The 17,779-nt window shown below is 48.2% G+C and overlaps 1 protein-coding gene across 1 annotated transcript in view; it reads left to right on the top strand.

Moving 5' to 3' along the window:
- Positions 1 to 17,779, top strand: part of FBLN1 (fibulin 1) — a 57,907-nt gene that overhangs the window by 20,204 nt on the left and 19,924 nt on the right. Inside the window, exons 2-13 of the mRNA XM_074227290.1 lie at positions 1,291 to 1,396; positions 2,718 to 2,850; positions 5,530 to 5,701; positions 7,022 to 7,084; positions 8,213 to 8,314; positions 8,837 to 8,974; positions 10,155 to 10,292; positions 11,519 to 11,662; positions 12,098 to 12,226; positions 14,037 to 14,162; positions 14,730 to 14,849; positions 15,653 to 15,784. Of these exons, the coding sequence (XP_074083391.1) occupies positions 1,291 to 1,396; positions 2,718 to 2,850; positions 5,530 to 5,701; positions 7,022 to 7,084; positions 8,213 to 8,314; positions 8,837 to 8,974; positions 10,155 to 10,292; positions 11,519 to 11,662; positions 12,098 to 12,226; positions 14,037 to 14,162; positions 14,730 to 14,849; positions 15,653 to 15,784 (1,503 nt within the window). The remainder of the gene's footprint in view (positions 1 to 1,290; positions 1,397 to 2,717; positions 2,851 to 5,529; positions 5,702 to 7,021; positions 7,085 to 8,212; positions 8,315 to 8,836; positions 8,975 to 10,154; positions 10,293 to 11,518; positions 11,663 to 12,097; positions 12,227 to 14,036; positions 14,163 to 14,729; positions 14,850 to 15,652; positions 15,785 to 17,779) is intronic.

Below are 17,779 nucleotides of genomic sequence, written 5' to 3'. Positions count from 1 at the left end.
GTGGTCAGAACCCCAGAGTCCTGTTCCAGGGACAGAGGACAGAGCTGGGCAATCTCTCTCTACTCCCCTCCCTAGGTTCAATGGGCTCATGCCTTGGAGGCTCCTGCTTACTGGCTCCACCTGCTTCTGTTTTCTGGATCTGGACTGCCTTGGCCACGCTGCTCACTGTGTGCCCCGAGGACTGGGCTTCACGTGCTCAGGCAGAGGTCCCCTGCTGGTCCCCCACTTTGTGCCTGGTGCTCCCCAGGGCATAGGTCAGGAAACTCCCCTGCTGCTGTGAGCCCCAGCTCCCAGTGCCCTGGGACTGCCTCTGGGAGCCTGAAGTTCTTTTGCTTTGGTGGGCCACCTCCAACCCCAGGAGCAGAGCTTTTCTGCTCTTTTCCAGGTTACCTTGAGTAGGAGAACTGCCTCACTGGGTCCCTCTGTGGGTTCTGTCTCTCAAAAATTTAGTTAGCGCTCTTAGTTTAGAAGTTTTATGCGAGAGTGCCTAAGACACGATCCTCTCCTGTTGTCATCTTGGCTCCCACAGGGACCTTTTTAAAAAAATATTTTTTAACCATTTTATTTAAAGTTTGAGTTTTAAATCCTATCCCTCTCTCCCTCTGTCCCCTTTCCCCTCCTTTAGCTGATAAACACTCAGATATACATTATACATTTGCAATTATGTAAACCACTTCCATATTACTAATTCTATACAAGAAGCCTGGAATAAAAGAGAACATGAAGAACCCAGTGCTTCCATCTTCTATTCAATCAATATCAGTTATTTCTCTGGAGATAGATAGGACACCTCATTATTAGTCTTTCGATGTTGTCTTGGATCATTGTATAACTGTGAATAAAAGTCATTCACTCTATGTTGCTGTTACTGTGTACAACAGCTTCCTGCTTCTGCTCACTTCACTATGCATCAGTTTATGTGAATCTTTCCAAGTTTTTTCTGAAACCAGCCTGGTCATTATTTCTTGCAACTCGATACTATTCCATCACAATCAGAGTTGCTATAAATATTTTTGTTCTCTTTTCTCTGATTTCTTTGGGCTATATTCCCAGCAGTGGTATTGCTGGTAGAGGTAGGCACAGTTTTATAGCCCTTTGGAAAGAGCTGCATTTAACCTATCTAAGAAGTTGTAAAGGTATGGCAACCTGCATGGTTGCTGTATAATGGGGGGATTCCCAGCATTGAGGACATCCTCCAAAAAGCTATGCTCCTATACCTGTGTTTTTTCCTGTGCATATTCGTAGGCTGCAAAATGCTACGTAACTCACCTGCTTCCCCCTTTCCTGCAGCAACTGCAGATGTTCTGATGGAAGATTGCTGCACAGATGGGCATAGGCTGGCCACTCAGAAACGAGACTGCTCGGTACCCTATGCTTCGGAATCCAGGGAATGCAGGTACCCTGTCCCCTGCCCCTGTGTGTAATGGTCACTACCCTGTGGCTCCCTCTCCTTTCCAGTGACTCCCACACTCCTGGACCACTAGCACCCTAGATAGGTATGTCATTTGGAGGAGTGTAAGCACCTGGAGGGCAGTTAATGTCCCTCTTTTGTCTTTGCCTTTTCAGCACCTCGGACAGTACTTGGCACACACAGGTGCTATATAAAGCCTTCCGGACTGATGCAGGGACATAAGCAGCATAATAGTTATGCTTGATGAATATCTTGAATAGCTTGAAAGAATAATTATAGATTTATAGAAAATAATTTTAGGACAGGGGGATTCCTTGGGTAGCCTTTTTTCTTCCCTGCTTACTTGCTCCAGAAAAGGAAGTCTGGAGCCTTATCCCCTGGGGCTCCAGAGGGGACTGAGTGGGTATTGAGAATTCCTGCGCAGCTCCCCTTGGCCACTATGGTCTTCTGGACCCCAGCCCTGACCAAAGAAACTTAAATCTGAATGTAGCAAATTCTTGAGAAGTCAGAGGAGGGGCAGACCAAACAAAGGCGAGAAAAACAGGAAATGTGGATTATTGGGATGTTGGAAGATCAAATGTTTATTAGTCAAAGACCAGCAGATAGGGAGGTCAGCTGGGCTTGGGGATTGAAAGGTGGCTGTTGTGCTTCAAGCCAGAAACTCGAGAAGGGCCCTTGAGAAATGTGAATCTGCACATGCTTAATCTCTAACAGATGATAGGGAAGACAAACAATCCAGACAATTGGGGCTATTCCTAGAAACAGCTCCATTTATGGATTATTGCTGTTCCTTGGTGTCTGACACATAGTAGGTCCTTCATGAGTTTTTTGTTCGTTGATGACAGAAGTTAGAAGTGAGAAAGCCAAGACTAAGAGCTCCTAGTGGGCCCAAGGGATGAATCCAGATCAGATGGAAGGGATATTAGAGGTCATTAGTCCTTAGTCTCTAGTCATGGAGGGTCTTGGGTAGGGGGAAGGGGGAGAGAGGAAGAAGGAGCCATCCCCTTCTAAGGCTCGTGGTAGCTGTGCCCTCCTTCTCTCTCTTTTTTTTTAGGTTTTTTTTTTTTTTGCAAGGCAAACGGGGTTAAGTGGCTTGCCCAAGGCCACACAGCTAGGTAATTATTAAGTGTCTGAGACCGGATTTGAACCCAGGTACTCCTGACTCCAAGGCCGGTGCTTTATCCACTATGCCACCTAGCTGCCCCATTCCTAGTCTCTTCTACCAAATGAGAGAAGATTCATAAAGCACTTAGAACTGGCCCTGGTATACAGTAGTTGCCTAATAAATATTTGCAACCCCCACCAGGATGGTGCAGGAGCAATGCTGCCAGAATCAGCTGGAGGAGCTTCACTGTGCCACAGGCATAAATGTGGCCCACGAGGGGGATAGCTGTGATGCCCACCATGACAATGCCAGCTTTGAAGCCAAGTTCATCAAGGTGGGAGGCTCCTCTACTCCCTTGACAGCCACCAACTGCCCAGTGGGCTGTTCCCTCTCTGGAGCCAGGAGGCCTCTCCCTCCCTCTTTCCCTCCCTCTTTCCTTCTCCCTCTTTCCCATCCCTCCCTCCTTTCTTTCCTTCCTCCTTTCTTCATTCAGTCCCTCCTTCTCTGCTTTCCTCCCCCCTTCCTTCCCTTTCTTCCTCTTCTCCTCTCTTTTCTTTCCTTTCTCCCTTCCTCCCTTCTTCCCTCCTTCCTTCTCTGCCAAGCCCCTTGCTCTTTCTCTCTATCCTGGCCTGGGGTAGCCTCAGGGACCATGATCCTCCCTCTTCCCTGAGTCCTACCCTTGAACTGGCCCAGAGCAGGAGGCCTGAGGTGCGGTCCTGGGAGGATTGACTCAGACTTACAAGAGGGAGGAGTAACTGAGGCCAAAGCACCCTGGCTCCTTGGCTCCTCTGTCACCTCCCATCCTGCTCTCTATCCTGCTACTGCCAGACATGGGGGGATCAGAAAAAGGAGGGACCACTAGCTGTCTGGGTCATGTGGTCATGAGGGTCAGGGGGTGATTGGGGGAGAAGGTCTGAGCACTACAAGAACTCTAGGGTTGGAGGAAGTAGGTTCAAGTTCCCCCTTGGAGGCACCTGCCTTGTGTGATTTCAGTGAAATCCTTTCTCCTTCCTGTGACCTGCAGGGTCATTGCTTAGGACCTCTAGGGTCCTAGCATCCTTTTTCTTGTTTCTACCCATGGGGAGTAGAATGGAATGGAAAGTCTTCCTCTTGGGGTTCTGCTGTTGAGAAGAGACACAGGGGTATTTGCCTCATGATCCAGAAGAGTTCCCCGAGGAGCCATCTCTGCTTACAGTGTTCCAGGGGTCATGGGCTCTCCTCAAAGAGAGGCTTGATAGTCATGAATGGGGCTCTTGGCTGGGGCTATGCCCAAGGCTGCCACCTTGGCAGCTCCAAGATTCAGGTTCTTCTTAGCTCTCAGGAAGACTGAGGGTCTGCACCCCAACACGGTGGCTGCTGCCACGCTCCCATGCAGCTTGGACTCTAGGTCCTGTTGAGAACATCTTAATGTCTGAACCTTGACATCTTAAGGGGCACCTCCAGGAAATGTCAATGAGAAAGGACCTAGAGAGAAATGTGCCCTTTGAGAATGATTGATGAGTGCAGAGGTGGTGGTGACTCTATGTTATAGAATGTCAGGGCTGGAAGAGACCTTAGAACAGGGGATGCCTTCTTAGAACAGGGAAGATCAGAGGTGGGGGGGCGTTGGGCCTTAGAACTGGCTGGAGCCTACTAGGCATCTGGTTCCTTCCCCTCATTTTCAGATGAAAGTGAGTGAGGCCTAGAGAGGAAAGGGATTTGTTTCTTGGGTAGTAAAGAGTATAGTAAGTAACCTGGAAAGACCCTGGGAATTGGAGATGTTACCTATTCCCTCCCCCAAATTCTGGGATCCCCCTTTGTGTTTGTCATTCCAACGAATTCTACCTTAATTTGTCCTGACATCTCCTTGTCAGCAGTCTCTGATGTCCATTCCCTGGGGGTGGCATTCAATGCTCTCTCTGGCTAGGTTGGCTGTAACTTTCAGAGGTTGATACCAAGGTTGGCTTGCTTCCAACAGAGGCCTCAGATCAAGGTCACTTTAAACCTGTTGTCTCTAAAGCCAACCTGTCCCCTTTCCCAAAAATTTAACATTTATACATCTTGGAAGGGAGTGAGCTTCCTGTCATGCAGGGGATGAGGGTGAGGCTGGCTGGCCATCTGTGCTAGTCGGTAGAAGACACTCCGTTCACATATGGGAGGTTAGTCGAGACATCCTCTCAGAGTCTGTGCTTGTAGATCTCAGGCAGGTCAGTTAAGGTGTCCCTTGGGAGCCATGTCCTCAGTCCTGGAGCCTGCCCTCCTCTGAATATTTCTTGCTACTCCTTACCTCCCACTGTGGATCAAGTTGAATTGGAACCAAGAAGAAATAAGTTTTGGAAAATTAGATTGAGTCCAGTTGGCTGAGCCCTGGGAATGTTGGACGGGGAAGTCAATGTCTCCTGAAGTCAGTTTTCCCATTTGAAGTGATTATGGTTGGAGTCTTGGCTGGTGCAGCCCCCATTCCAGGGGTGGAGGCTATGGGCAGAGGCTGTGGTTCCTTTCCATCCAAGATCGCCTCAATGGTTCAAAGGGATTGAACCCCTGGGGATGGGAAGTCCTGGGAGATCAAGTGGAAATAAGGAGAAATTGTTTTGTGATGATAAAGCACTGATCTCCATGACCCTCAAGCCGGGTCTGCCTGCTGTCAGTCCCCAACTCTATCTGCTCCATCCCTCTCTTCTTTAAGTCTGTCCTTCCCAGGCCCTTCTGCTTCTTATATTTGGAGAGAAAGTTCTTAGGTCATAGTAATCCCTAAAGAGCCATGTGAAGAGCCCTTTGTGGTCATCTAGGCCAGGGGTCTTGTTTTACAGAGAAGCAAACTGAGACCCAAGGGAGCAACTTGTCAAGGACCAGGATTTGAACCCAACCTATCCTTGCAGGTCAAGGCTACAACCTTGGGGAGAGAGCCCTGGATTCAGACTCAGGTTCTAGGTCTGACCCAGTACCCTGCAGAGAAGCCTGGGAACTGCTGCCCGGTCCTGTACTCCAATAGTCTCTGAAAGCCCCTGTTGATTCTTTCCCTTGTTTTCTGCAGAAATGCTGTCATTGCTGCCTGTTGGGGAAGGCTGCCCAGGCCCAAGGCCAGAGCTGCGAGTACAACCTCATGATCGGCTACCAATGCGGCCTGGTGTACCGGGCTTGCTGTGTCAAGGGCCAGGAGAACACGGACCTGGCCCCTGGGGATGTCACCCTGTCCTCGGACACCAGTAATGCTCTTTTCTCATCCCCAACCACCTCTGGCCATCCCAGCTGTCCCTGTGCTGTCCTAATTCATCAGCTGCCCTCCCCCTCCAGAATCTGTATAATATAACTCCCCTCTGCAAAATACCTAGTGAATCTGCTAGTTAGTTGTCTGTCCATTCATCCATCTATCTGACCTGTTTGATTATTCATTTGTCTGTCTGTCTATACATATCTGTCTGTCTTTCTATTTGTCTCTCTAGCTGTTAAGTATATCTATCTATCTGTCTGGTCTGTTGGCCTAGCTGTTTGTCTGGCTGTCAGTCTATCTGTCTTTTCGTCTCTCTAGCTGTCTGTCAATCTATTATTCTACATTCATTTATTTATTGGGGGAGGATAAAGAGGGTTTCCTTGTCCCCATAAGTCCATTGGTGTGGAAGTCCCTGGTGTGTGGACTGACAATCATTCCTTACCTTGGCATCTTAGAGAGCAGCCTGAGGGCATAAAGTTCAGTGACTTGCCCAAGGTCACACAGTTGGTGTGTGGCAGAGACAGGGCTTCTTGACCTCATGCATGTTCCCTCCCCATAACCAGTAGCAGGTGATGTGCATAGTAGTGCCCTGAACTGACATTCACCTAATGATCTGGGGTCAGCAAAACTCTTCATGTTTGCTCCTCAGAATCATCCTTTAAGGTGAGGGCTAGCAGTCTCTTCATCCAGTTGGAGAGAACAAGGTCCCTCACATTTGGGGTTAAAGGAGAGGAGATCATAAAAGGCTTCCTGGTGGTGGCATCTAAGGAAGGACTGGTGGTGGTGGGAGGGCCTGGAGCGGGGCAAAACCTATTATAGGTCAGAAATGCTAAGGTCTGAAAATGACTCCATCAATGATTCCCCCCTCCCTGCCCCAACATCTTTGAAGAGAAGTCCCATCTTAGAGTCCCAGGTCCTGGGTAGCAATACTTGGGACAAGTCATTTCAATGTTACAGAATCTCAGTTGCCCAGGATGTAGTAGGGTTAAGTGACCTGCGCAAGGTCACACAGCTAGGTAATTATTAAGTGTCTGAGGCTGGATTTGAACTCAGGTCCTCCTGACTCCAGTGCTCTATCCATTGCCACCTAGCCGCCCCATGTAGTAGATACTTAATCATGTTTATTATATTGACTTGAACTACAGTGATGGGAATGGATCAGCTAAAATCAGATCCTATAAACTTTAAAATCCCATTAATTTTTTTTTTAGAAAGAAGGGATACTTGAGTTCTCTTCTCAGAAGATGAGGGTCTGGGGTGGGGGTAAGGATTATCTTTAACTTCTTGGGTTCTTTTTCCTTTTTTCCTACTATAGCTAAAATTCCTGAAGAAGACATTGTGGACCAGGAAGACCCCTATCTGCATGACCGATGTCGAGGTGAGAGAAGGGGGCAGATTCCTGCTAGACCCTCATTCAGCAAATGTTTGGTTGATGCCTGCTGTATGCATATAAGAAGGAGTGGATCTCTGATTGCTTCCAGGGTAGGAGGCATAGGAGATACATCTAGGCAGCATCCATGAATTCTCCCAAATTCCCAGCCCACAACTGGCACAGCAGACACTGAATGAATGCTTATGGTTGATGGATTTTTGGCATGGCCACATCACTGTTTGGTGTGCTCCATGTGTCTTATGATGGCCAGTTCAAGTCTTCTTCCTCTAGGCAGGCTTCCCCCACCTCCCTCTCTCTGGGAGTTCTCTTTTAAGATGTGGGGGACCAGCTTCCAGATACAGAGAACAGGGACCCTATGTAGGGCCTCTTGGAATCTCAGCTCCCCCACCTAAGAAGGTTCAGATTTCTCATCACTTGGCATGTCTGTTGACTGGGGATTCATCCATTCACTTCCTCACTCAGTGATTAACTCATTCTTTCAATGGTTGTTATATTCAATGTCCTATGTGCCAAAACCTGTGTTAGGAAGTTGGGGAGAAGTCAAGATGGATGAAGAAGGCCCCTTCTCCAAGGAGCTTCCAGTGGTAATGGTGGGAATGTGACATGGACACAAGAAATTCTGTAAAATTAAGTCAAGTGATGTTCCCCTGGTGGGAGCAGACTTGTTGTGCTTCCCAGAGGTGCCGTTCCAACCATATCATTTTACAGATCAGCTTCAAGAGAGGAGATTGCCATTTAGTTCATTGACTTAATGAAAGACTTTGGGGCCTTTAATCCATCATTTACTTTTCCAAGGGGCTGTTCCCATGAGTCTGGAAAAGACTTTAGGAAAAAAATTTATTTCTTGATATTTTAAATACATCTATAGATGCTTCTATGAGAGACACGATAAGAATAGTGGTTTCCCAATAAAAAGTCCCAAATCTGAGCCTGAGAACTGATATGTACTTGCTGATTGTGGGAAAATAACTTGGCCTCTTTTTGTATGGAAAATGAAGATGACTTATTAAGGCTACTGGTTATCATGATTATTACAAATATAGAAAATTAATATGGCTGAAGGTGGGACCTAGGGAATGGGGTTGATTTGCCAATGCTTCTGTTTGGTTTCAGGAGGGGGTCCTTGTACTCAGCAGTGCCGAGACACGGGAACCACAGTCGTTTGTTCCTGCTTTGTGGGCTATCAGCTCTTGCCTGATGGGGTCTCTTGTGAAGGTAAGCCATGCTGGGACTGAGGGTCCCCAGGATTTGGGGCTTGATGTCTTCATTCTGTATTGCCTGGGACTTTTGTCTTTTGCCCCCCATGAGTAGTCAGGGCTTCCTTACTGTTAAGGATCCTTGGGTTCATGGACAAGGCACTTTCTTTAGCTGTGCCAATCAGCGTCTTCACAGGGCATAGACCATCTTTTTGAGTTAGTCTAATAAAACCAAAGAATTCCATGATCTATGGCCACTGTGCCTGAACCCTTATCACAGCTCACCCTCCACCACATGTCCATGGCACACAGAGGCCCCTCAGGAAGACTTTCACAGAAATAACATGATTAGCAATTGAAACCTAGGAGAAAAAAGCCATCATGTTACTTGTCCTGACCATTCTATTAGAGGGCATCAGAAGCAGGTCCACTTTGACCTCCTGCCTTTCTCACCAGCATCTCCCCACAGTTTTATTGGTTTTTGTAACTTATCCCTATATGGTCTTGTCACTTGTATGTCAATCCCCTTGGTGCTTCTCAGATACCAATGAGTGCATTACTGGAATGCACAATTGCCGAATCGGGGAAATATGCATCAATACGATGGGAGCATTCCGTTGTCAAAGAGAGAGCAGCTGTGGGACAGGCTATGAGCTCATGGAAGACAACACTTGCAAAGGTATGTCCCGTACCTGGGATGACTGTAGTGGTAGGAGTCGACACTGGACATGGTGGAGGGAGGTGGGGAGAACCCAGCTCCTGGCTTTTCAAAGGGCCAAGCAGTTTCTGCTTGTACCATAGAAAACTCTGCCCTCTTACTGATAATAGGATGATTCTACTCATGTCAATGACTACAGACTCCTAGAAAGGCCGAGTTGGCTCCACTGGCATTTCTGGCTCTGTTGAGGAGGCTTCATCTTTGAGACCCAGTCTTAGAATGTCAGAAGCCCCTTGGTCTGAGTCCTGCCCCTCTGATCCTCATGGCCATCTCCCCCTGCCCCTGCTACCACCACCAGATCCCCTTGGAATCCTTCTTTCCTTTCTTACCCTGCCTGACCAGACCCTGGTTCCCACTTGGACAGTGGTTAGGTCCATCCAATGTCAGTCCTTCTATGTTTGCCTCCAAGATGAGGCTCGTGTGGTAGACTTCAGTCCTGTAGATGATGCTGAGCTGGGAGGGACAGTGTGGCTCACATAGGGAGGGAGAACTGGGAAGATAGAGCAGGGAATCAGGGCAGATGGCAGTAGTTCTAATCAGGCTTTTGGGAAAGAACCTGGGTCTGCCAGCTCAATGACAGTCCAGAGAGGTATGATCTTAGGGTACCTTAGGAAAGCTAGAGCAGGAGAGGGATGCCCAGACGAGAGTCCCCCAAGCTGGTGAGAATGAATCTTGAGAGGCGGGAGAGCTTGTCTTCGCCTCTGAAGGGCATTGCTGGGAAGAGGGCGAACAAGTAACACAATCCCTGCTTCTGCCAGAGCTGCCTGGCCCCACCCCACCATCTGGAAGCTTCTTGCCTAGTTTAGTGGCATCTGGGACAAGAGAGGAGGGGAGGGGGCTTAGTTTCCAATCAGACTCCAAATTAGACTCAGGAGACATGAGTTCCTAGCCAGCTCTGTGACTGTGGGTAAGTCCTCAGCTTCCTCATTGGTTGATTGACAAATAAGATGCCTTTGAGATCTAAGATGCTGTGATTTTGTACATGCTGGTCTCCGGGTCTCCCAAAAGAGACCCCCAAGTGCTTGGTAATTGTGTGCTGAATGAATAAGCAGAGGTGGCCAGTTTGAGGAGTCTGAAGGAGGGTTAAGAGGAGGCAGTGGGCTTCTTGCACCTTGATTAGTTTTCTTTTTTGCCATCTCAGACATTGATGAGTGTGAGAGTGGGATTCACAACTGTCTTCCCAACTTCATCTGCCAGAACACTCCAGGATCTTTTCGCTGCAGACCCAAGCTCCAGTGTAGGAGCGGATTCATTCAGGATGCACTGGGCAACTGTATTGGTAAGACATGCGGTATCTCAGCCTGCCCAGGCCTGTCCTGAACTGAGGTGGACTTCAGAAGGTTAGGTTTTGCCTCCATACCTCATAGCCTGGCTGTGGGTCAGGATAGCTGCTTTGGTAAAAATGGGAAACTTCAGGGGGAGATCAAAGAGGACCAAAGACACTGAAGGGTGCTGAGTCATAGCTGTGAACCCCAGCCTTGATATTCCTTTTTCTGAGCCCCACCCAGTTCTGACATCCCCTCTTCTAAGCTCTCTCCTAGCTGGATGGAGACTGTTCTGTTCAAGGCCTATATTGGAAATGGCTGTTATCAAATCCTTCCCTCCCCCAGAGTTCTTCCCTCTAGGAGATCACTTGAACAGACTTTGGGATGGCTTCTTGCTGCCCTGAGCAGGGTCTCTTTTCAAAATTCCTTGCTGTATCTTGGGACTTAAAACTGGCAAGGCCTGAGCCACCATCCAGTCCAATACCTGAATCTCAGAGGAGGAAACTAAGACCCCCAAAAGGGCATTCTCAAAACCAGAATTCAAAGCCAAGGTGGGCCAGGGTCTCTCTCCTCTGCTCCTAGCTGCCTCTGAGTTATCAGTCGCTATGGTTGGTAGCTTCTCTCTACTTGATTTATATTCCAACCTTTCTAGGCAGACAGCCCGTCTTTCAGAAATCTTTAATGCTTTGGAGTCAGAGAAGCTGAGTTCAAATCTGGGCTCTATCACTGTTGAAATTGTGATTTTGGCCATTCTTCACCCACCTGAATGTCCTGTGGGGCTCCTGAGGTTTCTGAGAGGTTTGGGATCTCAACTGGGAGCCTGTGGTGTGAAGCAGCTTCAAAAGCCATCTGGTCCACACCTTTTTCTTAAAGAGGGGTCACCGAGGGGTGGCTAGGTGATGCAGTGGATAAAGCACTGGCCTTGGAGTCAGGAGTACCTGGGTTCAAATCCGGTCTCAGTAGACACTTAATAATTACCTAGCTGTGTGGCCTTGTGCAAGCCGCTTAACCCCATTTGCCTTGCAAAAACCTAAAAAAAAAATAAAAAAAATAAAAGAGGGGTCACTGAGGCACAGGAAGGTGAAGTGACTTGTCTGTGGTCACTGAGGAATCACTAGCACAGGCGGTCAGAGGTCAGAGCCATCAGGAACCCAGGTGTCCTGACCAGTGTTTTCCCCATACTTGGCTTGGGTCTCACAAAGATGGGTAGAGATGACCCCACTCTTCTTCGCCACCCTAGATATCAATGAATGTTTAAGCATCAATACTCCATGTCCTATTGGGCAGACGTGTATCAACACCGAGGGCTCCTACACCTGCCAGAAAAATGTGCCAAACTGTGGTCGAGGCTACCACCTCAATGAGGAAGGGACAAGATGTGTAGGTAAGTACAGGGAGGGCTGTTCAGTAGGCCATGGCCTTGTCTCCCAAGGTTCAACCACTTCTTGGGAGGGGAGGGAGTCCCACCAGGAGTACTTGTTTCAGGAAGGAAGTAAAGATTTCCTTCCATCCTTTTCCCTCTTCTTTCCCACCTTCTCTTCTTCCCTTCCCCTTGTCTTCCTCCCCTTCTTTTTATTTGGTTTTCCCTTCCTTAATCCTCTCACCCTTCCAACCTTCTCTTTTCCCTTCAATTCTCCTCTTCCTTTCCCCCTTCTTTTCTTCTCTTCCTTCCTTCTTTCTTTCCTCCTATTTCTTAAGATCCCTTCCCTTCCCCTCTCTTTCCCCCCTTCCCTTCCCCTTCCCCTTCCTCCCCTCTTTCCCCGCTTTAAGAACCCAACCTCACAGCCAGACTTTGTACTTCGCCTTCTCATCTTGTCAGATGTGGACGAGTGCTCTCCACCGGCGGAGCCTTGTGGGGCCGGACATCTCTGCATCAATACTCCTGGGAGTTTCCGCTGTGACTGCAAGGCGGGTTACTATTTTGATGGAATCAGCAGAACATGTGCAGGTATGGACTTATCTGGCTTTGACCATGTCCACAGTGTCATGGGCCTGGCAGGAAAAGCCTGGCGCTTGTGACTGGTCTGGGGAAAGGCTGAGGGCAGAGGGCTCCAGTGAACTTAACCAAACCTTTGGGGTCAGATGAAAGACAGATTAGTCTGGAAATGGGAAAGTCTTTGACCACATTTTGGCTGAGTTGGCTGATCTTGTACAAGTCCCTTGATTTCTCTCAGTTTATTGTCTAAGCATTGGGGATAACCAACACTGGCTCTTCACCATCCTCACAAGTCTGTGAAGGAATAAGTTAAGGGAGGGATGTCAGCTCCCCTGATTACTTCTAGATACTCTCCGCCATAGGACATGAGGACTTCTCTGATAGAACAGTGAACACTTTGAGGGCAAGGGCTGGTTGGGTAGATCTTGTTTACCCAGCACTCAGCATGGGGCCAGCTGATCAATTAACAAGTATTGGGAAGCACCACTTTTCTTTGCTCTAAGGGTCTTCCCAGCTCTGACATTCACTGGGGAGAATTTCCACTGTGTCACTGGGTCTCAGTATACTCTTGTATAGAGCAGAGTTGGTAGAGCTATATAAACACAACTATAAATTGTGCAGTCTGCACAGATAAAATAGATCTGAATCACTGGAAAAATAGGAATTGCCCATGGATAGGCTGAGCCAATATAAGGACACTTCTCCTTAAATTAATTTGCTTAATCAATGCCATAGCCAGTTTCTAGAATTAGAAAAAATAAATAAAATTCTTATAGAGAAAGAAGAGATCAAGGATATCCGCCAAATTAATTTTTAAAAGTGGGCAAGAAGGGAACCCGGCAGTGCCAGATCTCAGACTCTAAAGCCTTAACCTTTAAAACAACTTGGCACTAGGGCAGAAATAGATTAACCAGAAAAGATTAGTGACACGATATACAGAGACAAATCAACACAGTAGTCTAATGTTTGCCAAATAAAAAAGATTCCAGCTATATGAACAAGAACTCACTTTTTGAGAGTCTGGCTCAAACTAGGTCTAGTCTAGTATCTCACAGCAAATAGCAAGAAAAACTCCAAATGGGTATAGGACTTAGACATAAAGGACAACATCACAAACATATTTGAGGAGCAAGGAAGAAATTACCTGTCAAGTCTCTGGGTAGGGGAAGAGTTCACCATCACAGGAGGTAAAATGGACAATTGTGATTTCATAACATTGAAAAGTGTTTATACAAATGAAATCAAAGCAACTAAAATGAGAAAAGAAGCAGGTGAGAGGAAAAAGACTTTGCTATAAGTTTCTCTGATAAAGGTCTAATTTCTAAGATATAGAGTGAATAGATTCAAATTTATTAGAAAAAGAACCTCTAAGGTGTCTCTCCATTGGGGATTATCTTCAGCATGGTGACTTCTGGATTTCATCTAACCTCCTGTTATTTTAGCATTTCTTCCCCAAGACCTTTTCTTCCCAGCACCCTAGCTTGGCTGAAAGAATCAGGATGCACTGGTTAGATGAGGCCCCAAGGACCAGAGGCCTGGCATCTTCAGGGCTGGAAGCCTCAAGGGGGTTCTGAATGACTCCTTCGTTGTTGTGGAAGGGATGGCTGCTCAGGTGGGGTGGACTGGAGAGCTTTGAGGGTCCCTTGTGGTCTTGAGCCCCTGTGACTCATGGACTCCAGGGAGGAGAGAACAGACTGCAAGCGGGGTCTCCTGACTCCAGGACCAGACTCCTCCTCTGGCCAAACCACGGGCAGGAAGTGACCCCCTAGCACCTGGGATAGAAGTCAGAGCCATCAGCCTCACTTGCTGTCCTTCCTTTCAGATATCAATGAATGCAGACGATATCCTGGGCGTCTCTGTGGCCACAAGTGTGAAAACACTCCGGGGTCCTATCACTGCAGCTGTACTGTGGGCTTCAAGCTTTCTTCTGATGGGAGGTCATGCGAAGGTGAGGAGGGGGGAACACGGGGATTCCACCAATCGCCTCGATTGTACCAACCTGGGGCTCTCTCCCTGCTGAAGACCAGCCATGCTTGGGAGGTGGGGGCCTGGCCGTGGATCTTGGGAAGACCACCAGCTTGCACTCAGATAGGCCTTGGCTTCTTCCTCTGAAAATGGAGGGGCTTGGGTCCTCAGGGCCCCTCCCAGCTCAGCCTCCTTTGTTCTAAGCTTTCCCTAAAGCTTGCATGGACCGAGCTCCCTCCCATTCTGTGTTCTAGGCTCCTTCTTGGTTCTGATGTGATCTTCCATTCCCTGTTCTAAGTCTTCCTCCCACTCTGACCTCCCATATTCTAAGCTTCTTCCCATACCATGACATTCTGTATTTGGGGCTCCCCCCAGCTCTGAACCTCCAGTTCTAAGCTCTTTCCCAGGTCTCACTTTCTAGGATGCAGGTGCAGATTGAAGTTCATATTTTACTTTTTTTAAGGGAAGGACCCCCCCCCCCACATCATCTCCCTTAGGGCTTGGGTTTCCCTTGATTCCCTGCCTCCTGAGGGGACAGTTTCTCTTCTAGACTTGAATGAATGTAGCAGCAACCCCTGCAGCCAAGAATGTGCCAATGTGTATGGCTCCTACCAGTGTTACTGCCGCCGGGGCTACCAGCTCAGTGACGTCGATGGGATCACATGTGAAGGTGCGGGGGGGGGGCTGTCCCAAGGCCAGGGGGATGGGAGAGCCACAGGGACACACTGTTAGTCCTTCAGGTCCTCCCTCATTCAGCCAACCCAGCCAACAGTCAGGATGTGATGGGCCCCTGCCTCCCATGGGCATCAGGTGTGGGTTGACCTGAACCCAAATCCCAGGCACCCCACAGGCAAGGGTACCCAAATTTGAGAGACTGTCCAGGGCCCTTCCTAGTCCTGAAGGAAACTGGATTGGCATTTGAGTGGCTTTGGGAAGGGAGACCTCATAATGGGATGGGTTGAGTTAGCCTTGCTTTGAGTGAAAGCGGGAAGGGGCCTTCCAGAACCCTGAATTCCTTACCTCAGCATGAGTCCTCCACCTTTGGGGGTGGGTTCCAGGACAGAGGAATCCTGCCAGTTCTTTTACTTCTAATAATTTTGGATTGAGAACCTTTCACCTTTCCCACTATTCCCTCCCAGGGATTCATTCTTTATAATGGAATAAAAAGGGGCTTTTGGCAAAGCCCAGAGAGGTTGGCATCACCTGTGGGAATGATTGCTGGAAGTTTTTCTTTATATAGAAGTGAAATACACTTCCCTATAGCCTCTGCTGCACATCAGAGTTGTTTAGGGAAGTCAGAAATGGGAGTCTGAATGGGAACCTGGGTCTAAATCCTGCCTCTGTCCTTAGTAGCTGTGTGACCCTGGCAAGTTGCCTTAGTTTTCTCCTCTCTAAAATGGGAAGGATAATAACAATGGTGGCAGTAACCTCTGCTTCTAACGAAAAAGATAATACTGACCTTCTCCTTGGCAGACATTGATGAGTGTGCTCTGCCCACCGGAGGACATATATGCTCCTATCGCTGCCTCAATGTTCCTGGGAGCTTCCAATGCCACTGCCCATCAACAGGCTATAGGCTGGCTGCCAATGGGCGTAGTTGTCAAGGTATGTTGGGGAAGGTTTGGTAAGGGGATCTGGAGGCCAACCAAGGAATGGAGACTTGCTACTGACCCTCTAAGCCTAGAGTGTCTTCTTGTCCCTTGGCCCTTCATGTCCCCCTTATGTTTGTTGTCCTCTTCTTCCTCTCCCTGTCTCTTCCATCTCTTCCTCCTCTTCCGTCTCTCCCAGCTTCTCCTCCTCTTTTCTCCTTTTCTTCCTTCACCTTCCCTGCCTTTTCCTTCACCTCCTCCTCCTCTTTTCCTCCTCCCCTCCCCTTCTTCCCCTCCTCCTCTTCCTCCTCCTTCCTCTTCCCTCCCCAGCCTCTCTCTCCCCTTCTCTATCCCTCTCCTTCTTCCCATTCATATCTCTTTCATTAAGGATTTGGAGGCTGGCATGGGAACCCTGGCATTTCCACTTACTACCTGTGTGAATTTGGGCAGGTCACTCTATCTCTGGACCTCAGTTCCCTCAGCAACAAAACATGTGTTGGGAGGGTTGTGGGACTCTGTAATCTCTAGGGACCTTTTCAGTTCAAATGTCCCACGTCTCCAATATAACCCCTATGTCTCCAGGGCAGGATTTGTAGTGAGGGTTTTTGTGGGTTCAAATCCTATCTCTGATGCTTCCTAGTTCCTATAAAGGACCTTCCCTCTGGAACACAGGCTTCCGATCTGTAAGATAAGGGGATTGGATCCAAGAGTTTCTTAGTCCCCACAACTCTGAGTCCTATGATGGTAGAAAGGCAGAGGAGGTGTGTCATAGGAAGGAGCAGGAAGGACTTAGGGTCCCTGAGAGCTTCAAGACAGGGTTGAGTTCCTTCCTAAGGGTAGGAGATGGATCCTCTGAGGAGGAAGCAGCTATGGTCCCCAGTGTAATGGGGACATACCCAAACTCAACAAAGAAAGAGTCCTTAGAGACAAACAGGGAAACTGAGGTCCAGAGAGGGCATACACTTCAAGGGAGGGGTCAATAGGGGGCTCATGTTTCTGTTTCTTTCTCAGTCTGGCTTAGTGTCCTAATGGGGTACCAACCCCTTCTGTGACAGAGAAATTTGGGCCGAAGCAGACATTCTCGTCCCTGTAGCTACTTGGGGGATGACCTAGAATGAAGATGCCCTCCTCCCCGTCATTCTCTGTCTTAAATAGATCCACCACGTACCAGACAGGCCCCATACCAGTCGAGAAAGGAGCCTTAGAAGACATCCTATTTATTAAGCATCCACCATCCTGCCCTCATTGTGATAAGCCAGTGTCCTTGAGAAGCAGGCAGCTAGAGGAGACTTCTATTAACCAACATATTATTCTAAGTATTTTTTTCTGCTCAGAGGGGAAAGTATCCAAACTGATAGAGTGTACTGATATATTGGACATCTCTCCAGCACAGCAGGTCTCATTTAGTGACTTGTGACTCCTTAGGATTCTGGACAAAGCTCTAAGGGGTTGGAACTAAAAATTCCTTAATGGTGTCTTAGCAGGAAGTAATTACAAATAATTACATTCTGAGGCCTGGATTAAATTACCCAGGGGGCTCCCAGCACATTTGTGTTTGTTGATGGAGGTCCAAGGACCAAAACCACTGGGAAGCATGGCCCTCGCCTGACTCCTTTGAAGTCATCATTTGAAGGATTCTTGACCAATGACTATTTCCAAGTCTAGTCTGAGGAGGTTCTAGAGTAGGTTCTTCATCAAAGACAGAATGCACTCAGCTTTGTTTCATGGGCTGGTGCTTGCTTGGAGAACTATTTTCCTAAAACCTTCACCCCACTTTGACCAGGGCCCTCAATGGACCTCTCTCCCAGCTGCTTATTAAGGAACTTCCTAGTTTCTCATGTGACCCCAAGGAAGCAAAGACCTCTTCCTTCAGATCCTCTCAGGGAAAGAGGGGATTGCTCTGAGGGGGATCCATCTGGAGGTTCAAGGCCCTGGCAGCAGGACCAGTGTCAGGGGTCCTGGGAGGAGTCTTTTGGGCTGGGCTGGACATTATTTCAGAGCTTTGGGGTAA

This window comes from Macrotis lagotis, chromosome 2 (genome assembly GCF_037893015.1).
Source record: "Macrotis lagotis isolate mMagLag1 chromosome 2, bilby.v1.9.chrom.fasta, whole genome shotgun sequence".
In the NCBI taxonomy this organism is placed as follows: Eukaryota; Metazoa; Chordata; class Mammalia; order Peramelemorphia; family Peramelidae; genus Macrotis; species Macrotis lagotis.
This window is presented reverse-complemented; position numbering and strand designations above follow the sequence as displayed.